The 25381-nt window shown below is 44.0% G+C and overlaps 1 protein-coding gene across 3 annotated transcripts in view; it reads right to left on the bottom strand.

Annotated features, from left to right (window-relative positions):
* Positions 1–25381, bottom strand: part of SPRED2 (sprouty related EVH1 domain containing 2) — a 124153-nt gene that overhangs the window by 3797 nt on the left and 94975 nt on the right. For all 3 annotated transcript variants that reach the window (XM_032176585.2, XM_032176584.2, XM_032176586.2), the window contains 3 exons: positions 20010–20178; positions 17336–17400; positions 2100–2249 (listed from right to left, as the gene is read on the bottom strand). In XM_032176585.2, coding sequence (XP_032032476.1) covers positions 2100–2249; positions 17336–17400; positions 20010–20178 — 384 coding nt within the window. The remainder of the gene's footprint in view (positions 1–2099; positions 2250–17335; positions 17401–20009; positions 20179–25381) is intronic.

Raw genomic sequence — 25381 nt, 5'->3', positions numbered from 1 at the left:
TGTTCTCTTTTGTAAGGCTGGCTTTTTAAAAAGTGAAATAGAATAAGGACACTGGAGTGCAATACATGTTAGAAGGTAAGTCCTGTTTTATGAAACTTCATTATCCATATGTGCACAATATGTCCACAAAGGTTCACAATAGGAGATGCATTTCTCCCTGTGGGTCTCTCCTTCAAGAGACAGGGGACACTAGGAAACACAAGGCCCACCTTGTCATCTGGTGAGATGCAGACAGGAGAAGGATAGAGTGAAGGCTCCGGAAACTGTCTGAAGTTTCACTCCTGCCAGGATCTCACAAATACTGAGCGGCCAGACCAAGAGCCACACCCTCTAGAAACCTGCAAATCTAAGCTGCATTCTCCCTCAGGGTGGAAGAGGCTTTTCTCTGCAGTTAGTCCTGCTACAGGCTGCAACCCTGCCTTGTCCAGAGCAGCAGACACTGAATAAATATTTATTAATTACATGCATATAACTCTGGCTCACCCAGGGCCTCTCAGTGGAGGCAGAGAACTGAGACTTCTTGATTTCAAAGTCCTTTGGGCATGAAGGTTTTTCAGGGGTTGAGGAACGTGGCTCTGGAGTGACTCACTGCAGTCAAATGCTGACATTTTCTAGCTAGTACCTAAGGCTCAGGTTCCCTTTCTGTCAAACTGCATAGGACTGTTTTGAGAATGAAGAGAAATAATCTACAGAGGGTGTCAGCTCACAGCCTCGCTCACAGGATGCACTTGATACCTCTCGCCATCACAGTCATTATCATATTGTTACAGACTTGATCATGTGCTTATTAGATTTACCCATCACTTCCTACCAGAGGGCAGGGCCATATCCCACACATTTTGCCTTAATTCCTGTCAAATTCTTGGTATCACAGTTGCCTAGAATTTTGAAAATCATGATTCAGAAGGATTTCAAAACAAATCTTGGAAACTGACACAGGCTTTACTAATTCTTTATTTTGGACAGTAAGGAAAGTAAAAAAGTTAATTTCCATCTACTGCTACCATAATGTGATATTTATTTATTTATTTATTTATTTTTTGAGATGGAGTCTCGCTCTGTCGCCCAGGCTGGAATGCAGTGGCGCAATCTAGGCTCACTGCAAGCTCCACCTCCTGGGTTCACGCCACTCTCTTGCTTCGGCCTCCCGAGTAGCTGGGACTACAGGCGCCCGCCACCACACCCAGCTAATTTTTTGTATTTTTAGTAGACACAGGGTTTCACCGTGTTAGCCAGGATGGTCTCGATCTCCTGACCTTGTGATCCGCCTGCCTTGGCCTCCGAAAGGGTTGGGATTACAGGTGTGAGCCACTGCACCCGGCCAATAATGTGATTTTAAAATAGGACATTTTAATCCCAAAATATTAGGAAGAACAATCTAAAATAATTTTTTTAAAAAGAGTCAAATAAATCTAGTTTTATGTTTAAAAACGAAACAAAACAACTCACTGCCCTTTTTTCTCATTTCAAAGCAGCCTAGTGGCCACAGCACCCCATACAGGCACCAGTCCATGCCCCATGATTTGGGAAATTGCTCTGCAAAGCAGCCACTTGGGAAATATTTGTTGAACTACTGAATTCTGAGCTCCAGCTACATCTGCCTGAGCAAGACTGGGCCTGTGGCCTGTAAGGCTGGGGGCTCGAGCCAAGTGTGCAGCATTCCTTAGTCCTGACCGTGGCTCTGGGCTTCCACACAAAGCCCGGAGGCCCTTTGGACAGAGGAATGCAGGAGGCAGTGTAGCCCCCTGGGTGAGAACAGGCTTGGATTTGAATCTCGTTCCATCAGATGCTCCGCCTCTCTAAGCCTCAGCTTCCTCATCTATAACCAGGGGAGGCTGAAGACTTGCCTTGTGGGGCAGTTTCTGAGGATTAAACCACGTAAAGCATATAAAGGGTCTGACAAGGTGTCTGGCACACAGAAAACACTGGATGAGGCTGAGGTGCTACCACCAATGCCACTTTCAATATGAAGTGGGGGTAAAAGCAGGAGCAGGAGAGGCCTGTGGTCATGGAATTTGGCTGAATAGGAGGGGAAAGAGGCTATTCCAGAATCAGAGGCACCACCCTGATGCCCTCAGAGGAACAGGGCTGCTGCTCACCTGATCGAGGTGATAGTGGTCCGTGGGGTATGAGTCGTGGAGGTGGCCCAGGGTATAAATCCTCCGGTGCTCACAGGATGTGGGAGAGGAGATTGTCCGAGTAGGTTGCTCTCTCTTCTGAGAGGAATTAGAAGAACTGTCTGTAGCTGTCTGTGTAGAGGGAGGTAACCAAGAGTCAATTTAAAAACAATAACAAAAACCCCACGCAGCAAACCCTGACGTGCACTATTCAAATACTAGCTATTCCCCCGTTGTGGCATCTTGCTGCTCTTCCCAAAATCTTGAGTTTGTCTTGGCTACAACAGGAGGACCCCTGAATGGCCAGATTGTCCGAACACAATGTGGCTGGTTCAAAAGGCGGAGAAGCCCAGCCACCAGACCCTGGAAAGGTGGGTTTTTCTTAAATGTGGGAATAGTGACTGGGTGCAGGGGGAAAGGCTGGATATACCAGGCTCCCCAAAGGTGTGTTCTAGTTTGATCAAGAATGGTTACCCTGGCCAGGCGCAGTGGCTCATGCCTGTAATCCCAGCACTTTGGGAGGCCAAGGCAGGTGGATTACCTGAGGTAAGGAGTTCAAGACCAGCCTGGCCAATATGGCAAAACCCTGTCTCTACTAAAAATACAAAAATTAGAGAGGCATGGTGGCGGGCGCCTATAATCCCAGCTACTCGGGAGGCTGAGGCAGGAGAATTGTTTGAACCCGGGAAGCAGAGACTGCAGTGAGCCGAGACTGAGCCACTGTACTCCAGCCTGGGTGACAGAGCAAGACTCCATCTCAAACAACAACAACAATGAAACAACAACAACAACAACAACAAAAAACAGAACATAAATAAAAGAATGGTTATCCCATCTGTGGCCCTGGTTGTGAGGTGTTATGGCAAGCAGGGAAGATGCACATAGACAAAAATGAAACCCACGTGTTTATATGGACGGGGGGAAATCTCCACCTGGGAGAGTCTCAGAGGTAAGGATACTTCTGGGGTATCTTGAGTACTGGATTTCCAGGAATAAATTTTGTATCTTTGGGGTTGGGAGCAAGACTTGGAGGTCACTTTAAACTGGAAGTGAGATGGATGACTGCATAGAAAAACAGAGGCTGCCTCTGTGAAGGGTGAGTACAGAGCTGTTTTGCCCAGTAGAGATGTCAAGTTAAGACTAGAGTCTCCGTAACCATGTCTTTGGAAGATGATTAGCTATCAGTGCACATTGTACAAGCAGATCCCACAGGCACCCAGTATGCCACCTGATAATGGTTTGGCTGTGTCCCCAACCAAAACTCATCATGAATTTGTGGGAGGGACCTGCTGGGAGGTAAGTGAATCATTGGGACAAGTCTTTCCCGTGCTGTCCTCGTGATAGTGAGTAGTCTCAGATATGATGGTTTTAAAAAAACAACCTCTTTTTAAAGAGCTTGTTCCCCGGCACAAGCTCTTTCTTTGCCTGCCGCCATCCGCGTAAGATGTGACTTGCTCCTTCTTGCCTTCCGCCATGATTGTGAGGCCTCCCCAGCCATGTGGAACTGTAAGTCCAGTTAAACCTCTTTCTTTTGTAAATTGCCCAGTCTCCGGTATGTCTTTATCAGCAGCGAGAAAATAGACTAATACTCCCACCTGAGACACGACGGAGCAGGCCAGGTGACTGGTGGCCATACTCCACAACCCTCCCGGCCCAGGGGGGCTATACAGGGGCCTTGTTAGATGCAGCTGGCAACCATCTTTAAAACCAGGACCCCCAGAATCCCTACCCTTCCTTCTGCTTGCTTAGAGTGACATATGCCTCCACCCTCTACCATTCCCCAGCTAAACAGATGAAAAGAAAAGGCTTTTTCTGATCTCTAGATGTTCTCTTTCTGGCAAATCTACAGGAACTTTCCTTTGGCTACTGATTCTTACTTGTATATTCCCCTCATCTCATTTGCTTATATATAATTTTTAAATGTATTTCTTTATGTATTTGGGACAGGATCTTGCTTTGTCACCCAAGCTGGAGTGCCGTGGCATGAACACAGCTCAAATGATCCCCCTGCTTCAGCCTCCTGAGTAGCCGGGACAATAGGTGTGCACCACCACCCCTGGCTAATTTTTGTATTTTTTGTAGAGACGGGGGTCTTGCCAAGTTGCCCAGGCTGGTCTTGAACTCCTGGGCTCAAGTGATCCTCCTGCTTTGGCCTCCCAATGTGCTGGGATTACTGCCATGAGCCACCATACCCTGACTTATCTATCACTTTACATGTTTTTGTTAGCTATCATAAATCATTTTAGGGACAAGGTCAAAACAAATAGACTTATAAAAGTTCTTTTTATCCTCCTCTCATTTATAAAGTAGTACAAACTTAGAAAAATAGCACTACAAGAATTTAGGAAAAACACACCCATATTTCTGTTATGCAACATAAGCACTGTTAGTTTTTAAACCTTGGTCCACATGTGCAGCATCTCTCTGGGGACCCAACCCTCCTGGATGTTTCTCTACTTGGGTTTGGTCTATGCCACGCATGGCTGATGCCTGCTTCTGATCCCAGAAGCCATGGTGACTAATTTCAATATGAACACACAGTGCTCTCTGAAGCAATATAGAGAGACTTTTGACAGAGAGGTCAGAAAAGCAGCTGTCTCCATTTCTGTAATCAAGATCTAAGGGTCCTATAAGCCTTGAATCCTGGCAAGGGTGTGGGGAAAGGACTTGTCTGAGGATGGGAGCAAGAGAAGCCACCCTTAGACCCTTTGAGCTGCTGGATCCAGCCAAGCCTGAATCCTGATCCACTCTAGGATGTCCCAATGATGACACCAATTCTCTTTTGTAACTTAAGCCAGAATACACTGGGTTTGTCACTTGGGTGCACTTTCCCTTCACTCTGGATTCCTTCCAAGGCAGTCCCACAGGCACCACACTCCTGGCTTCTCTCTACCCCTTACTCCTCCCCAGGTTCCCTCCTCTTCCTCGCAAACAACTCTTCTTGGTGTCATACGTGTGAGTGCTTATGGTGTGCCGGCCCTGAGCTACATGTGGACACGGTTCCTCAGCACGGCCAGCAGGTCACAGGTAAAATACCATCTCCATGTCACACACTGGCACTAAGAGACTCTGAGAGATGGTGAATCCAGGCCATGGCAGCACAGAGTCACTGGCAGAGCTGGGACTGAAATGCAGCCTCCCTGACCACAAAGCCCAGGGAGATTTCTAATAGGCCCCACACACTGCTGCCTCTCACACCCAGGTAAGTCCACTTCCAACTCCTATGCTGAGAGGTATTTTGTTGAGATTAACACAAAACACAACTTCTCCAAGTCACAAGGTACACCCTGCTGTATACAAACCCAAGAGATGAGGAGATGATGTCTCACAGTACAAAGGTTATTACAGATCTCAATAAATACCTCTCAAATGAGTAATCAGGGCCTTTCAGTGTGATTCAAGTCTCAAGAGTTAAATTCTTATCCAACAGCCACGTTACAGTCATCTATTAGGTTAGACGTTACCCTTGTGTTGAACATTGTAATAAGCTCTCAGTACTTAGTTCTCAGAAGCCCATTTAATACACCACGGTCACCACTGCGTTAGTCATCTGTTCACCCTAACCCAGCCTATTTTCTGTGACCCACGTTTGGGTTAACAATGTGTAGAAAGTCCTTCTGAGAAATGAGGCACATCCGGCTTTTCCTAGGATTCATTAGTCGATGAGAAATGCTACCTTCCGATACTCCCATCCCACCTCCCCAACCCTCTCTCCCTGCACAGTCCAGTGCAAAGCTCCCCAGACATTTGTCAGAGGATCTGAGACGGAGAAAGGCCTTATCCGATGAGGAATTTCTACAGTGAAGCAAGAAGGCCAGAAGACCTCGAGAGGCACGTCCACAGTCTACTGCCTCCTGAGGGCAGAGCTGAGATTGCGTCCTAGCTGAGCCTGCAGCCTTCCAGGCCCAGCTGTTCAGGGCTGTCTGAACTCCGGGAAGGTTCCATTGGAAGCTGAGGCTTATTTCAGATCGATACTAACAGACGAATCTTACAAAGCAGCTAGTGTGACCTACAAAGAAAAGGAATGTACTACCAGGGCATCTCCAAGAAACGCAAGGGGGAAAAAAATCTCCTTTTACCCTCATGCACCTCTGAACTGGCTCTCCTGTAACTCTGCCCTGGTTTCCTTGTGCTGCAGAAAAGCAGCCCACCTGAGGTATGCACATACCTAATACACAAGCAAGATTCTTAAACATCTCTCTGTTATTTCTGTGCACAAGCTACTGACACCTACCAACCTACCAATCTGAGAGCTGTCACCTTCAATGAAAGAGTTGGCAGTCACATGCTCCCAACTGTATCTACACTCCCCTTGCTCTCCAGTGGGGGTCTATGAACTGTTAGGGCTTTGAAGAACAAAAGCAGATGTCCCCTGTGACTACTCTGTGCTCGGGGACTTCAGGCTCCTAGGAGGCATGACTGCAGCATCCTGAGAGAGCAGGTCAGAGTGGGCGTTTAATGTCTCCTGCTGTGGACACTGAGGCTGGCATTGCCATCTGGGCCCAGCTGACACTGGGAGATCTTGTGCCTCTAAAAACACTCTTGCTTCTGGGTTTGACTCTGACTCAATGTCAATGCCTGTTACTAAAAAGATGTCCAGCCGGGTGCAGCCGCTCATGCCTGTAATCCCAGCGCTTTGGGAGGCTGAGATAGGATGATCGCTTGAAGCCAAGTGTTCGAGACCAGCCTGGGCAACAAACCAAGACCCTGTCTAAAAAAAAAAAAAGATGTCCAATTAAGAAGTGTGCAACCTAATACGAGGCACTGAACAACAGAAATGCAGGGGAGTATTACAATGCTAAAAACAACAGGGTCTCAGCCCAGGCAGACTAGATTTGAATAATTCTCTGCTAATTGTAAGATGATTTTGGTCAAGTTAATCTCTAACTCCAGTTTTTACATCTGTAAAATGGGGCCAAAATCTTCCTTGGGGTTATGGCAAAAATAAAATGGGATTTAAAATTTGTATTTTATTATATATTTTTTTGAGACAGAGTCTTATCTGTCACCCAGGCTGGAGTGCAGTGGAGCAATCTCAGCTCACTGCAACCTCCGCCTCCTGGGTTCAAGCGATTCTCATGCCTCAGCCTCCCGAGTGGCTGGGATTACAAGCACGTGCCAACATGCTTGGCTAATTTTTTGATTTTTTTAGTAGAGATGGGGTTTCACCAGGTTGCCCAGGCTGGTCTCCAACTCCTGAGCTCAGGCAATCTGCCGGCCTTGTCCTCCTAAAGTGCTAGGATTACAGGGATGAGCCACCACGCCTGGCCTAAAAATTTCTATTTTAAACTGTGACTGCTGGTATATGAAAGTTACTGATGCTGTATGCTGATCCTGTATCTGGTTGTTTTGCTTAGCTCCCTCATGAAACTAGACTTTTCTCTCTTTTTTTTTTTTTTTTTTTTTTTGAGACGGAGTCTTTGCTCTTTTGCCCAGTCTGGAGTGCAGTGGCACCATCTCGGCTCACTGCAAGCTCTGCCTCCCGGGTTCACACCATTGTCCTGCCTCAGCCTCCCGAGTAGCTGGGACTATGGGACTACAGGTGCCCGCCACCACGCCCGGCTAATTTTTGTATTTTTTAGTAGAGACGGGGTTTCACCTTGTTAGCCAGGATGGTCTCGATCTCCTGACCTCGTGATCCGCCCACCTCGGCCTCCCAAAGTGCTGGGATTACAGGCGTGAGCCACCACGCCTGGTGAAACTAGATTTTTCTAAGTAAATCATTTTGCTCACAAAAGATAGTTTGGTCTCCCATATATATATATATATATATATATTTTTTTTTTTTTTTGAGACAGAGTCTCGCTCTGTTGCCCAGGCTGGAGTGCAGTGGCACGATCTCGGCTCACTGTAAGCTCTGCCTCCTGGGTTCACACCATTCTCCTGCCTCAGCCTCCCAAGTAGGTGGGACTACAGGCATTTGCCACCACACCCGGCTAATATTTCGTATTTTTAGTAGAAACGGGGTTTCACCTTGTTAGCCAGTATGGTCTTGATCTCCTGACCTCGTGATCCGCCTGCCTCGGCCTCCTAAAGTGCTGGGATTACAGGCGTGAGCCACCGTGCCCGGCCTCCTTTCCAGTATTTATACCATCTTCTTCTTATCTCATTGCATCTTTTGCCGGGGCTTCCAACATGACATGGAAAAACAGAGGGGACAGTGCCCTGCTTGTCTTGAACCTGACTTTGATAGAATTACTTCTAATGAATTTCTATTAGATACAATATTTCTAGGTAATTGGAGTGATTATAAAGTTCCAAAAGTTTCCTTCTATTCTAGATTGCTAAGGATTTTTACCAGATATTAGATGTGATTTATTTATTTATTTTTTGAGACAGAGTCTCGCTCTGTCACCCAGGCTGGTGTGCAGTGGCGCGATTTTGGCTCACCCCAACCTCCGCCTCCTGGGTTCAAGCGATTCTTGTGCCTCAGCCTCCTGAGTAGCTGGACCACAGGCACGTGCCACCATACCTGGCTAATTTTTTATATTTTTAGTAGAGACAGGGTTTCGCCATGTTGGCCAGGCTGGTCTCCCACTCCTGACCTCAGGTGATCCGCCTGCCTTGGCCTCCCAAAGTGCTGGGATTACAGGCGTGAGCCACTGCACCTGGCCCACTGTCAAATTTTTCTATGGTTACTATAAAAACCCACATACTTTGAGTAGCAAATAACAAGCTTTGTGTGACCTGGTTTCTAAAGGCATGGTGGCTCATGCCTGTAATCTCAGCACTTTGGGAAGCCGAGGTGGGTGGATCACGAGGTCAGGAGATCGAGACCATCCTGGCTAACATGGTGAGACCCCGTCTCTACTTAAAATACAAAAACTTAGCTGGGCGTGGGGGTGGGAGCCTGTAGTGCCAGCTACTTGGGAGGGTGAGGCAGGAGAATGGCGTGAACCTGGGAGGAAGAGGTTGCAGTGAGCCGAGATCGCGCCACTGCACTCCAGCCTGGGCGACAGAGCAAGACTCCGTCTCAAAAAAATCCATCCCTTCCGAGAAGGGTTTTTGGGTTTGGGTTGGGTGCTTTGTGGGATGTGGGCTCAGACACAGAAAATGACCATGTTGTTGGGGAGATGCCATGTGGCATGGGCAGAGGCAAGGCCAGGTGGGCAGTCCTCACACACCAATGGGCATGGGCCTCAGAGCACTGGTCCGAGTCAGGTGGCTTCCCAGAGGGGTGTGTCTGAGATGGGTCATAGCATTCTAGATGGGTAGACCAGAGGAAGAAAAGGGGGCTCAAGTTTATTAGTGAACATCTGATCAACATCTCCAAAAAAGAGCAGGCTTCCAGTGGCCGGATTCTACAGACACAGGCTGTACTTATTTTGAGAATTCGGATATTTCCCATAATTCTCTACAGTTTGACAACAAATGAGAGCAACTCCATGGAGCTTTAAAACTTGAGACAGAATTTTAAAAAATAATAATTGACCTTAATGTTATGATGGCTTGACAATAAATCAAAATCTGAGTGCAAAAGACACTGGGCTGAAGCTGCCTGGACTAATGGACTGGCAGTTTCCCCAAGGTCAATGCTGTCTGGTTTGGGTGGGAATCGGCCTGAATGGAGAAAGGAGACTAACAGGGCAACACCTCAGGTTAAACCTGAGCCAGCTCCCTCCTGCTGTATGAGCCTTTTTTGTACAATATGATCTCCTGTTCTTGGAAGCTTGGCTACTCTTCCCTCTCTTATGGAGGGACCTTGATTTACTGGGAAATTCATAAAGAAGCAAGTGCAGCAGCTCACATGCCCCGGGTCCAAGAATGAGCCTTCTTCATGTAGAAGGCCACCTCTCTGACCAAGGGAAGCTCAAGGAGGGAGGGAAGGAACCACCAGGCCAGACCAGCTGAGGAGACAGGTTGCTTAAATTGTCCATTCTGGGATGGAATCCTGGCTGCTGACCCAGGAGTTTTTGGGGGCACTTTCTGTGTCTTCAGGATGAGCCGGACAGATTTTTTTTTTTTTTTTTTTTTGAGACGGAGTCTCGCTCTGTCGCCCAGGCTGGAGTGCAGTGGCGCAATCTCGGCTCACTGCAACCTCCGCCTCCCGGGTTCACGCCATTCTCCTGCCTCAGCCTCTCCGAGTAGCTGGGACTACAGGCGCCCGCCACCACGCCCGGCTGATTTTTTGTATTTTTAGTAGAGACGGGGTTTCACCGTGGTCTCGATCTCCTGACCTCGTGATCCGCCCGCCTCGGCCTCCCAAAGTGCTGGGATTACAAGCGTGAGCCACCGCGCCCAGCAGAGCCGGACAGATTTTAACGTTCACATTTTGCAGGTCTTTTCAGTACTATGTGCATCCCTTCAAGTCCTCTACATTTTGCTGCTAAACCTTTGCTTTCTAAAAGAGGGTAGGGGCAGAGGACAGGGAGGCAGCAGTTGGCAAAAATCGCTATGGGAAAGAAAAGGTGTGGCTGGGCTGTTTTCTCAAGGACACTTGGGATTATTATCAAGGGGCACCTGGTTCACAGCCTTCTCAAGTAGGATGCTCCCATCCAGTACATGGGTGAGACTATTAGAGGGCTGGCAATGTATAATTTCTTCCTTCTTCTTAGGGAGGGAGATAAAAGGGACAAAGCCCTCCTCTAGAGAGGCAAGGAAACAAGTACAGCCACTTCATCATCCTCATGTTCCCAGGAACACAAGGGCTGACTGCAGAAATCACAGAATCTTGCAAAGAGCCAAGCCCTCTCTGACCAGCCCGTTTGGGAGATCAATGGGCCTACGTGTTTTGAATAGGGCCATAGAAAACAATGTTAAGAAACTGCTTAAGGAGCTAGACCACATTATTCAGAAATCATGTAGCACTGCTAGGCAAAAATAGCACTATACAGGGAGATTCGAAAACCTCAATTTCAGGCCAGGCCAGATATCTTGGACAAGCTGTTTAACTTTTGGGGGCCTCAGTTTTCTCTTGTGTAAAATGAGGGGGTTGAACTAGATGATTTCCAAGGTCTGTTTGAGCCTAATAATTTCATGTGCAATGCTTCTCACCTGCTCCTAAGAACATTACAGGTTAGAGGAGTTTGACTAAGCCCGTTGCTTAGTTGATTCAAGAACCACGGGATTAGGACAGGTGCAGTGGCTCATGCCTATAATCCCAGCACTTTGGGAGGCCAAGGGGGATGGATCACCTGAGGTCAGGAGTTCGAGACCAGCCTGGTCAACATGGTGAAACCCCCTCTTTGTAAAATACAAAATATCTTTGTAAAAATACAAAAATTAGCTGGGTGTGGTAGCAGGTGCCTGTAATCCCAGCTACTCAGGAGGCTGAGGCAGGAGAATCACTTGAACCCAGGAGGCGGAAGTTACATTGAGCTGAGATCGTGCCACTGCACTCCAGCCTAGGTGACTGAGCAAGACTGTCTCAAAAAAAAAAAAAAAAAAGTTATAGGATTAATTTAGATTGATTAAGTAGAATTTCTGCCTTGTCTACAGATGCTGCTGCTATTTCGAATTTTTAAAGGTAGCTAACTAGTAGTTTGGACTACATTTGCATTATTTTTGCTGCAATCTACCACCAAAATATATCTCAATAGCTGATGTAACTAAGGCAATATGCTTCCTTTTGCAAGAGATTCTCATTTTATATATAAGTATTTACAACTCCCCCCACCCCGTATATAAATATATTCGTTCCTTTCTTAACCTCAGCCTGAGAGTGTCTCAGAAGGCTACTGGCTCAGACTGGCTGAGTTGCAAGATTTTCTCCACAATGTCTACTAAGGCTGAGAAACCTATGATCAGTCCTTTCTCCTTTGGCAAACAGGAAGTCGTCTGCCATTTTGTCAACAGGTCTTTGGGAACAGGTAGCTCCCGCTCATCTGTCCTGAGGGCCCACATTGGTTCCAGGTGTTGTCTTTCAAAGAGGCAGCAGATCAGGAAGTAGGCCAGACCTGTATTCTTTCACAATCCCAGCTAGCAGGCGGTTTGAGGCAGCTGCTGGCGGGGCTTTGGGGGAGAGAAGACTCTCACTCTGTCCTAGACTCTAGGACATTATCCTCTCTCTAGGACCTAGAGGATTCTTTCATTGTGAAATTAACAACAACAAAAACCAACCAACCAAGAAAAAGAAATAGGGTCTCACTATAGCCCTGGCTGGTCTCAAACTCCTGGGCTCAAGTGATCTTCCTGCCTTGGCCTCCCAAAGTGTTAGGATTACAGGCGTGAGCCACCAGGCCAGGTCAACAAAAACAATTTGTAAAAAGTTTTGTTTCTTAAAAAAACAATTTTTTTTGAGTTAGGGTCTTGCTGTATTGCCCAGGCTGGAGTACCGTGGTACAATCACAGCTCACTGTAGCCTTGACCTCTCAGGCTCAAGAGATCCTCCCACCTCAGCCTCCTAAGTAGCTGGGACCACAGGAGCACATCATGATGCCTGGTTAATTTTTTTGAAAAAATTTTATGTAGAGACAGGACAGGGTCTCTGTATGTTGCCCAGGCTGGTCTCAAACTCCTGGCCTCAAGCTATCCTCCTGCCTCGCTCGGCCTCCCAAAGTGCTGGGATTACAGTTGCGAGCCACCATGCTCGGCCTCTAAATTTTAAAGTTAGATGATATGTTGATATGAAAGAAAAGGACTCTGATAAACCCACAGTTTGGCTTCACTGGAGGGACGGACTGAGGGGATGGGAGCAGGAAGGCTGGGTTTCAGGTAACCTTGAATAAATACTCTGTATGAATCAATAAAATGGAAATAAAAGTGTCTCACTGTCCACAGCTTAAAAAGATGAGATGATATATATGTAAACGAAGCAAGACACAAGTGGTAGGGCTTGCAAAATGCCTTGGGACTTCCTGAAACTGAGAGCATTCCAAAGCTTTTATTTAGATCCTTAGACATCTAATTAATTTAGCCACTATAGGTATTATATGTTGATAAAAAGATCCTCCTCTTACAGCGTAATGTGAGCTTGAGAGTTATTGTCATTTAGAAGATAAAGGAGTCCCCACCCCATCTTCTGAGACCTTCTTCTGACACCCAACCCTGTGTTGGGTCTCAATCAGCAGTAGTTATGGAATGCACTGCTCCCTGGGGTCAACCAAAACGTGAAGGGCTGCCCTCCCAAAAATATTTTTCTTTTCTTTTTTTTTTTTTTTTTTGAGACGGAGTCTCGCTCTGTCGCCCAGGCTGGAGTGCAATGGTGCAGTCTCGGCTCACTGCAACCTCTGCCTCCAGGGTTCAAGCGATTCTCCTGCCTCAGCCTCCGGAGCAGCTGGGATTACAGGCATAAGCCACTGTGCCCGGCCCATTTTTGCTTTTCTTGTCCACCATAGATCAGTTTCACTGAACTTTGTAGAAGTAATTTATATTTTCAAACTATTTTCTCTTTTACTTGTCACCCCTTCCCTCCTCTGGCCCAATCCCTTAATTCTAAAGATAAGGACACCAGAAAATATTTTTGATCAACTGATCTTCTAAAATGAGACTGGGGCTTTCAAGCAGGGACAGGGGAACCTCAGACCTCCAGCAAAGAGATGGCTGAAGTCTTAAGCCAATGTACCAGTTTAAATGCATATCATTTAGGCAGCTTTTCTGCAATAAAAGGAATCTGGTATACTGACCATGTAAAATGTACTGAAACTTAGTTGGAAAACTATTTCCTTTTCTTAAGCTTCTCTGAAAGGCAGCAAGCAGTTTACGGGCTTGCATTCTGGGAGAGCAGAGGGTGGAACTGAGGACAAGTCACTTCATCTCGCTGAGCTGTGGTGGCTTTATCTGCAAAAATGGAAGTGTCGATCTGTACTCACAAGGTAGCTGTGAGGACCAAATGCAGTCACGTATGTAGGAGTGCAGTGCAAAGTGCCAGGGACAGTAATGGTTCCACATCACTATCCTTTTCCTTCCCCTCCCCTTGGGCCAGTGAATGGAGACTCAAAGGAAATATGTCCATCCCAAGAAGGTTTTGAGTCCAAAGCACAGCTAACTAAAAGCAGAATCCAGTTTAGAATGGAGGCCTCTCTTCAGACTCCAAACACAGGGATCACATGCCACCTCGCCTGTAAGAAAACACTTAGAAAGCCAGTCAATGAACCCCATTCATTACAAAACTGGTAGATCTGCCCTCAGCTTTAATGTTTGTTGGGGATAGAGTAGGTAGAAAAAAACTCTTCAAGAAAAGGAAGATGTTGTATTCTGTGCCCTTTTACTTCTGTAAATGAAACCTTGATAAGTGCAAAATTCAACAAATTCATTTTTCCACTTAAGAATGAAAAGAAACTCAACTTGCAAATACCCAAAAGCCCATCTAGGACAAAACCAACATTGTCTCGGTGCTTTGGTTTTAACTACGTGCTCTATCCATGCCTTAGACAACACCTGAGGTGGATGGGAGGGGGCTGGGATGTCGTTAGACACAACTGCACTGAGTTCCAAGTTCTAAATATCTGTCTCACCAGTAAAGTTTTAGAACACAACCACACTTTGGGCAGCTGTAGACTACACATGAGCTAAAGCAGTGCTCATGTCCCTGGCTCTAGGTCCAGACATTTCATTATTTCAGGACAGAAAATCTAATGACAGGGAGCTCGTAAACGAAGGGGGACCTGGTTTGTAAGCCCCGATGACCCGTTTTCCCATGGAGTGTGTTCCTAAGAGTCAATGGCCTAATGACTGGGCTTTTCTAGGGAAAGGAGGTACTATTGTTAATAGGTCCTTGTTTGTAAACAAATGGAATGAGGGCAATTGATCACAGACACCAGGGTCTATACAGAATACAAGAAATTAAGTGGTGCTCTTTCTGCAGTGAGTCTGCAAGTGCCTGGAAGCAGCAGGGCTGCTTCTGAACTTTCTTCCAGGCATTTGGTGTTAGCCTAGAGTAGCACATGGATCCCCTGTGGATTAAAGGACAAAACCAGGAGGGATTCTGGCTTCCATCATCCCTTTCCCCCTCACCCTCTTCTGATTCTATAAATCACTTCTGGCAGGTAGCTGGGAAGCAGCTGCGAATGACAGGTTTGCTCTGGAGCACAGGAAGCCACCTTTTAACCCGCCTGTTGTTGTTTGTCTCTCAAAACGTGACAAAGGAACAGATGTAAGCAACATGCCAACTGTTGAGAGGATCTGCTCGGAGCACTATAGGAAGCCTGTTTGGAGCCACATCACACCAGCCAATCCAAGGAAGGACAACTGAGTTCATTTCCTGAAATTCCCTCTGCACACTCAGTTCAAGTCAGGTTGGGTCGGTAATGATCAGGCTACGCACCACGCACACCCCTGCTTCCACCTTTGCCCCTATGGCTCCCAGTTCTCAAAGCCCCTTCCTGAACCCCATTCAAATGCAACTGAGAGGTTCAGTCCAGACTCACCCCCAGCGAGGACTTTTTTGATCCCATGTCCCTCCCTCATCTCTCAACCAGACTACTTTTCACAGTCTGTAAGCCTCCCATGGGTCAGTCTCATTTCTGCAAACCATATTGTGATCTCTTTGAGGGTTGGAGACATGGCTCACATACCTTTGTATGCCCAAGGTAATGGTTTTTCAAATCATCAGTTGCAAACCATGAGTACAACGGGAGACAAGTTTAATGGGTTGCACCCAATATATTAAAATATAAAATAAAAACCAGTTTACAAAAGACACTCCTGGGACAACTGGGGAACTATGAAGTGGATATTAGATGACATTATGAAATTCTTATTAATTTTCTAAGGGATAGTAATGGTGGTGTGTTTACACACGGAAATGCCTGATTTCTTTTAAAAATTATTTTTATTAGACTGTTTTTTTGGAGCAGTTTTAGTTTCACAGCGAAACTGAGTGGAAAGTAGAGATTTCCCCTGTCCCCACATATGCAAAGTCCCCCATTATCAACATCCCCACCACAGTGGTACATTTGTGACAATCGATGAAGTACACTGACACATCACTATCACCCAAAGGCTACGGTTTACATTAGGATTCAGGTGTTATACATGCTACAGGTTTGGACAAATGTATAATGACATGCATCTGCCATTACAGTGACATACAGAGTAGTTTCACTGCCCTGAAATTCCTTTGTGAACCTCAGGGGATACATGCTAAAGTATGAGAGGTGACTTACTTTCAAATGGATCAACAACAAAAATATTTGTGTGTGTATAAGCACACACGCTTGCACAGATCAAGCAAATGTGCCCAAATATTATAACAGCTGAATGTTAGGTGTAGGGTATGCAGGCATTCACTGTACTATTCTTTACATTTTTCTGTGTGCTTGAAAAGTTTTATAATAAAAAATGGAAGAAAATGAAACAAAAAAATCCAGAATGCGAGGATGAAATATGATTTGGTTTAGGTATCTATTGATATATATGTTCTGGGTTACAACATACATGTATTTCTTATTGTGGGTCAAGGCCCAGAATTTGAAAATGCTTTCCAGGCTGGGCGTGGTGGCTAAAGCCTATAAACCTATAATCCCAGCACTTTGAGAGGCTGAAGTTGGAGGATTGCTTGAGCCCAGGAGTTCAAGACCAGCCTAGGCAATACAGCGAAACCCCATCTTTGAAAATAAATAAATAAATAAAAAGGAAAGAAAGAAAATGCTGTCCCACGTAACTTGCTGCTCTAAGCACACAGCAGGCAGGCAATGAACTATTTGTTAATTAACTTCTAGAAGCACAGGATTTAACTGAAGCAGCAAGCTGAGAAATCATTTTGTTTCCAGTTACATCCCATTAACTCAAGCTGTGTCAAAACAGCTAAGCCCTTTCCTGCGTTAGCACACTTGGGCCTAACCTTAAGTCAGCCTTCAGGCCTTTCTTATCAGATGTTTAATTACTCATCAGGAAAGATACTGCTGGCTTTCCTCCTTGATGCCAGGGAGGGAAGCGTGTTCACAGAAGACTCCAAAGAGGGCAAGCGATTGTCCTGGTTTGCCTGGGATTAAGGTGTTTCCCAGGACTAGGGACATTTTGTGCTAAAACCAGGACAGACTTGGGCAAACCAGGGCAGCTGGTCATCCTAAATCTGAGCAAAGACTTTAAGAGAACCTTGCACAGACCTGGGAGAGCTGACACTGCTGTGCTGTGTGGCAGATGACACCACTGCAGCGTGAGCAACAGGGACAAACCCAGCCCAAGAAAAACTGTAGTTAAGACAGAGATCGCTCTGATGCCATCCAAACAGCAACAGCAAACGCCACATTGCAAAGTATGCCTCATGCCCTTAAACAAAACCTTTCTCTTGATTATTCAACAACTAATCTGGAAAGCAAAGGACAAAGGAAACTTACTGTAAAAACGTCATCATCGCCAAGCTCAGCTTCATTATGGATGGTGGAAGATGATGTTGTTGAACCTAAAAAGACAAAAATGTAATAAATAGTGTTTCCCAAGAGGATACATAAAATCTAACCATTTAAAAAAGGATATTTTAATAAAACCACATTCCATTCTTTTTGCATGTCAATTACCAACAGAAACAAGTTACCTGGGAATTGAGTGCTTTTAATTTACTTTTCTTTAATTGATTCTTGCCAGGATGTTCCCTAAATTAACTTTGCCTACTGTTGTTCCCAATTAATCTCTCAAACTTCTGCACTGGCTGCTAGAGAATAAGTACACAGAAAGGTACTGTGGAGGAGGTGAGGGGAGAGGCTGCTTGCTCCTCTGAGGGACATGCATCGAGCCCAGCCTCTGTAGTGACCTTGAGGTCCCAGTTGTGTAGTGGGAAAAGCACTGGACGGGGAACGCCTAAGTGAGACCTGCCACAATCTCACTGTGTAAACTGGACTTAGCTCCTCTGGTGTTTTCATCTACCAGTGAAGGCATTTTAGCTCAATAGCTTGTATGGCTGTGTCCAGTTCTGAATTGAGATATTCTATTTCTAAATCCCAAATTGTGGGCTCCCTTCTAAGGGGACACCTGTGCAAGGGGGTTTCCTCTTGCAATACCAAGGCATCAGTGAGTTTGCTTTGTTTTTCCAAGTCAAAATTACAGTTCTTGTTAGAAAACCCTCCTTATTCCATCATGGAACCAATTGGACTTTAGAGTTCCATGTAATTACTTGTTCACCTTTTTCTTCATTCTGGTATGCGAATCAGGTACAACTGCCCTATTTCCCCCCATCACGCTGAATAGCAGACAATAATTCATGGATCAACTTAATTGGCCAAAAGAAACACATATTTAAAATTGCATCAGTGACAGATATACAAAAAGGGAAATTTATTCTCTATCTTTTCTTTTTCTTGGTTAGATCTTTTAAAATATGCATTTAGCAAGTATTTTGCTGGCCGGACGCAGTGGCTCACGCCTGTAATCCGAGCACTTTGGGAGGCTGAGGCCGGCAGATCACGAGGTCAGGAGTTCAAGACCAGCCTGGCCAACATAGTGAAATCCTGTCTCTACTAAATTTTTGTCTCTACTAAAAATACAAAAATTAGCTGGGTGTGATGGCGGGCGCCTGTAATCCTAGCTACTGGGGAGGCTGAGACATGAGAATCGCTTGAACCCGGGAGATGGAGGTTGCAGTGAGCTGAGATCGCACCACTGCACTCCAGCCTGGGCTGGAGACTCCATCTCAAAAAAAAAAAAAAAAAAAAAAAAAGAAAGAAAAGAAAAAGGAAAAAAAAACGAAAAAGAAAATATTTTGCTATTACATGAAATTGAAATTAAAAGAATTGATCAGAAAGGATGAGAAATACTTAAATTTCCAACAAGAGACTGCAAGAGAAAAAACAACAGTCCCATAATATGTTCTGTGCAACTCCTACTGGTCTTTCAGGAGTTCTCTCTACTCTGAATTACTCCAACCAACCAATGTTCTAGGAAAACTGGTGGAAAAAAAAGCTAGATAGTATGTATATGGAGAAAAAAATGACAAGTAGGAGAATGAAATGTTGTGCAATTAAGTACATGGACACAATACGGACGTCTATCAATAATAGAGGAGCTGTTTTTTCTCTAAACATGAAAAAGCTATGTTTAATAACATTTTAAATATTTGCCACTTATGTCAGACCTATGATTTGAACACTGGTTTTTATCATCTCTTTTTGGCTATCTCATAGTTGTTTATGGATTCATGTTCTAGCTAGATTTGTCTTACTACCGATTATAAGGTTAAGTAATTTGTCTTTTAAGACTTGCTTTTTTTCCTCTTCCCCCAAATCCACAATGAAGAAAATGACTTCAGAACACTTTTATTTCTTAAGCAAATGAAACATACATCCTTTTGTGATTAATTTCCCCAAGATCTGAATTTGGTGTTAACATGCCTTGCTTGATATTTCTTTTTTCACAGGGCCCTGTCTATGACTTCTTTAACCCTCTGATTTGATACCTAGATGTGCTGCAGTGGAGAATTTTTGTGTTTGCATCTGTGTGGGCTCTAGCCAAGCCCACCATGAGAACTGACTGCCTAAGGGCCCTCCAGGCCATGATCAGATGTAACACAATGCCTACTACTCACTTACCCATAGACCAAGGCCTAAACCGAACCAGGGCTCCAGAGGTCACAGATCCCTTTCCTTTTCAGTGGCAGCCGTACACCCTGGGCCTCTGATTACAGGAGGACAGTGGGCAGGCCAGGAGCCTTCTGGGCCCGCCAGAATCCATTCTCTACTTCTGAGCCAAGACAGACCAGACCAAAGCCGTTTCAATAGTCAGGACAAGGTGAAAGCAGTAAAAAATACATGCACATGGAAATCCAGAACCTGCCTGTTTTTTCACAGCAGAGTCTAAAAATCAATTGAGATTACTCCTTACTCTGAAACCCATCTCCTTTTCCCTGCATTATCACTTTAATTACTCTCCTTGGATATTCCAAAAGTTTTGGCATCTACTGACATGGTCCCAAACCCTCCCGCAAATAAACCACAAGTATATGATGGTAGACTATTGGAATTAAAAAGAATTTGGAACATTTTCATAGTCCCACTAAGAATGCAGCGACAAGTTCAATACCTTCTATAAGGTCTTCGATTGCTTTCCTTACTCCCCTGTCAAAGGCTCGGGCATCAGCAGGGCTTTGGAAAGTAAGTCCAAACTTCCTATTATCGACCTTCCAATGATGAAACGTTGGATTGGCTTTGGTGTAGACCAAGTCCTTTCTTACATAGCATTCCAATACCACCTGAAGGATGGAAACAAACAGGCTGGTTACTAGTGGAACAGCAATGAGGATGTCTGGTTACAGAAGTCTAATTAGGAACCATCATTGGTGGCAACTACCAAAACCCCTCTAACCCCTGCCTTCACGTATCTGTGAGTCTCTCCAATTGGAAAGGAGGCTTTGCTTGGCTGCTGACCATCCGATCTTCGCTGCTCCCCACTGTCCTGGCTGTACCCCTTCACCACACTCTCTTCATCACACTCATTCCTCTTCCTCCTGGCTGCAAGGCACTAAGCTGATGCCCAGGTCTTGGGTCTTTGCTGTATTTCAGATTACTGCTTTCATGTTGGGGTTTTTGTATTGATGGTCATCTAACTTCCCTCCCCTGAGGCTACGCATTCCAAAAGTTGAAAAATTAACTTTACTCTAATATTTCTCCTCTCCCAACTTCTGGCAATACCAATCCCTCTCTACTCTTTTTCTCTGGCTCATCATCTCTGTGGTCATCTTTGCCTCTTCTGCCTATCTCCTGTATTATTAATCACCAGGTCCATTTCATTTTTCCTTCAACAGCTTTTATATCAACCCCATTTCAGTTGCTGCCACCCTGATCTGGGTCTCCATTAACTTTATGTTTGGATTAATAGAACAATCCTCAAGTTTCTAGCAATTTAGTCTCAGAACTGGCTTTTACTGAGTTATAATGAGTAGACTGATCTTTTTATCTCTAAGATGGAAAGAACACCAATGTTATCAATGAGAACAAGAACATGCTCTGAAAACACTTAATAAATGAGAAACCTAATTCACACTCATTGTCCAGTGTATCTTCCCTGTCAAGTTTTATACGTACTCCAGTTCTCCTCCTTGTCATCTTCACAATTTAGTGCCTGATTTCAAACTATTCTCTAACAGTTTCATGTATATTAGTCTTGTTCCCCTAACTAGACTACAAAAAGTCAAGATTATAAAATAACTCCCTCTGTGTCTAGCACAGTTGATAGAGATACTAGAATTTATTTAACATTATAGAAAAGAAACATTGCAATAATTTGAATGTAAACTTCGTTCTTTATTCATTAAAAAACTCAAATTACTTACAATATTTATTCCTATGGCTTCATTACAAACACCATAATGATTTTGCTAAGTTTTAATAGCCCAAACTTGTTCTAGCAAAGATCTGCATTTACCACAATGTGATCTTATTAATTTAGACTAAATGAAGGACAAGAGTAAAGACCTGCCTAAATTAGTATACATGTAAATTAGAGAATATCTTTAAATAAGTACAAATTCTAAGAATAGATCAAAGCAAAAAGAAGGAGGCCAGTACAGTGGCTCATGCCTGTAATCCCAGCACTTTTGGGGGCTGAGGCAAGAGGATCACTTGAGCCCAGGAGTTTGAGACCAGCCTGGGCAACATGGCAGGACCCTGTCTCTAACTAAAATACAAAAATTAGCTGGGTGTGGTGGCGCACATCTGTAGTCCCAGCTACTCAGGAGATTAAGGTGGGAGGATCACTTGAGCCTGGGAGGTTGAGGCTGCAGTGAGCTGAGAAGGTGCACCACTACACTCCAGCCCAAGTGACAGAGTGAGACTCTGTCTCAACAAAAGGAAAACCGAAATAAATTAAGGGTTGTCTAATGAATGTTCCCTAACTTAATAAAAAAATGAGAATAATATTCAAATTGGCATATCAAATAGTAGTCCCAAGCAGTTAAATTTATTACATTGTATTGAGATCAGACAACAGTCCCCTCCCATAATTCTATTTATGATTAAATTGCTTATTATAGCCATTTCTCCCTAAGAATAGCACAATGATTAAATGTCAGCCCAGCCCCATTCCACACTGGGGAAATCCAAATAATCAAGAATTTAACTAACAAATGTTATCTATTTTAGAATTTAATAGTCTCAATTCAAAGTCTCAAAATAAACTTTTTGTATTCTAAAATACAAATACAAAGACTCCTAGTTTCTCCATATTTTGGGGGTGAAAAAATTAGTCTTTGGTTGATATTTTCTAACTTTGAAATTATTCCAAAGGTACATTTTCTTAGAAAAGTTTAAGTAAAATGGCCGGGCGTGGTGGCTCATGCCTGTAATCCCAGCACTTTGGGAGGCCGAGGCGGGCGGATCATGAGGTCAGCAGATTGAGACCATCCTGGCTAACACGGTGAAACCTCATCTCTACTAAAAATACAAAAAATTAGCCGGGTGTGGTGGCGGGCACCTGTAGTCCCAGCTACTCGGGAGGCTGAGGCAGGAGAATGGTGTGAACCCAGGAGGCGGAGCTTGCAGTGGGCCGAGATCACGCCACTGCACTCCAGCCTGGGCGAAAGAGCAAGACTCTTGTCTCAAAAAAAACAAGTTTGAGTAAAATAAGTTCAGCCACCTAAATTAAGTGAGGGGGGAAAACAGATACCATCTCTTTATGTCCTCTAAAGCAAAATAGTATCATATGTATCTAAGTTTAAAGACAAAAATGAAAAAGTTTAGATGCTTTAAACTTCCTAACAGATATAAACTCTCTGGTGAAGTTTTGGCACACACACAATTAGACACTAACTTAAAACTTGAGAAAGGCTTTAAAAAATACCCGTTTAAATAAGATGCATAAGGAGAAAAAAAAAGATTATGTTCTTGTTGGAGACTTTAAAAAAAAAAAAACTTCACGATAAATACATGTTGTGGGAGATTTAAGTATTAGCTGAAGACATGAGGACTCCATTCTTACTCATCTCTCCCCTCCACGGTCAACGTCCCTCTCTGTCGAGTTCCCCACTGTCAGTACAGCGGGCACAATCCCAGTTTCCATTTTGTGGCTTCTTTATATACACACACGTAAGTTTCTGGGTAAGGGTAACTGTGTTTAAATGTAGCCACACCTATAAGTTGTTTTTAACTGGCTTTTTATTTTCCTTAAAAATATGTCATAGAGATACAGGAAGGTAAAAATAATTGTTTAATTTGTCTGTATGGATATATTAGATTTATTCAACCATTCTCCATACTAACGGGCATTTATGTCAGTAAGAATTGGTGACCTTGAAGACAATGCTGCAATTTACATCCTTATCTATATTTCAAGCATAAATTAGAATTCTAGACAGCTTCCTGGTACTTAAAGACTTTTCTAATGAGTCAGTGGCAATATTAAAAAAATGTAGTTTTTTTTTATATTAACAAGTCAGTGGCGATATTAAGAAATGTAGTTTTTTTTATATTAATGAGTTAGTGGCAATACTAAGAAATGTAGTTTTTTGATATTACAGAATAAAATGTATCAACATTTGGAAGATCTGCTTAACTCAGTGGAGCATTATTTTTCAGGTGACCAGTGCATGATGTTACAAAATCAGGGATGAGTGAAAGATCTATTGAAAGGGAAAGATAAACCAGTGGGTGGTAATGTAACAGAGTATGAAATGTTCATTGATAGATTTCAGATTCCACATGGTTGAGTTTTAGTGTAGTATCAAAGAAGAATATCTACAATTGTCTGAAAAGGCTATTAAAATATTTCTCCCCTTACTAACTCCCCGTCTCTGTGAGTAGCTGTATTTTCTTTATATACTTCAACCAAAATAATATATTACAGATTAAAAGCAGGAGCAGATACCAGAATCCAGCTATTTTCTGGTAAGCCAGATATTAATGAGATCTTCAAAAACATAAAGCAATGCCACTCTTCTCATAATTACTTTTGTTCTGGAAAAGTTATACAGTTATTTGCTATAAAAATGTCATTTATATTAACAATACTGTTTAATCAAAAGTTTTAAATTTTTTCCATTTTAATTTCTAATATGGTAAGTTATAAATAGCTGTAACTCACCAAACCAAAAGCTCTCTGAGGTCCTGAATAAAATTTTGGAGTGTAAAGGGATCCTGAGACCAAAAAAGTTTAAGAACTGTTGCTGTCCATAAATCTCTGTGTGTTTAAGTCTTTTTCTAAAGGATAGTGTTCTAGATGTGAACTGCTAGGTAAAAAGATATGCACATTTAAAATTAAAATCCTGCCAAATTGCTTTTCAAAGAGCTTTGCCAGCTCAAATTCCCACCAAATGTTATGTGAGAATGCTCACTGACCTACACATGGGCAACGACTGGAATGATCAAACTCTTAGATTTTGTGATTAGTCTCCATAAAGAGGTTTCTCACAAGATTTGTTTCAGGAGTAAACTCTAATCCATCTAAAAATGAGATTCAACTCAGAAAATTTTAATTTACATATAATTTCTCAGGCTTGACTGTCCCCAGCTTACCAAAAAATTATCTGACTACTTGTGAATGGGTGTCTGGAACAGAGACTTTTCCCATAGAAACAATGGTAGTTAAGTTAACAGCCCTCAATATGTAATGAAACAAACTCCCACAATGTGCGGAATTCTAGACCTGCACCACATTGTAAAAACTGACAACACTGTTTCTATCTGAAAGAGCACTTCGTGCCCTAGTTGGAATACTGGGAACTCTGATACAATCCATCCAATATATCCTAAAAATAATCTTCATCTTTTCTTTGCCATTCCACCTTTTAGAGGGGGGTTCCTCAATAACTCACCACATTTGCAGAGCTCCCATGTGGGCGCATGGTCTCCAGTGGGCACTAGCATTGCATTAGAGAAGCTTGAGAGGCCAAAGGAAGAGTTATCATATCTCTAAGGAGAGAGAAGGGGGAGGGGGGTGGGGGAGGGCGGTGAGAGAGAGAGAGGGAGACTGTGTACGGGCGTGTGTGTGTGTCTGTGTGTGCACGTGCGTGAGTGTGCTGGGTATGGGTGTGAGGGGAGGGGTTAAGTACCACTCAGTACAGAAATCCAGAATTTCCCAGAGTGTGAAACAGGCAAGGTGAGGGATGGAGAGACAGAGAAGTACAACAGGACGTATGGGTGTGTGATTTAGGTACTAGTGAATATAAAAGCCCAGAAGTGTGGAGTCAAGGAATGTAAAGGTGACAGGAAAAGGGGTGGGGAAATGGAGAAACATGATGTGGGAGGGGATGAGGCACACTTTTAGGATAGCGCAATAACAGAAGTTGGTCCACGACTCAGCAGGGGTGGACAGGGGACTGGACTGCCCTAATAGTATGCCAAGTTAGTGTGAAGGGACAGGCTTTGATTTTGCAAAGAAATGAGCTCAAACGCTGGCTCTGCTGGTGACACTGCCCACCCCATGCCGAGGACGTGGCTCACTTCTTAGAGCATTGAGTTTCC

Source organism: Hylobates moloch, unplaced genomic scaffold (genome assembly GCF_009828535.3).
Source record: "Hylobates moloch isolate HMO894 unplaced genomic scaffold, HMol_V3 SCAFFOLD_15, whole genome shotgun sequence".
Lineage (NCBI taxonomy): Eukaryota > Metazoa > Chordata > Mammalia > Primates > Hylobatidae > Hylobates > Hylobates moloch.
This window is presented reverse-complemented; position numbering and strand designations above follow the sequence as displayed.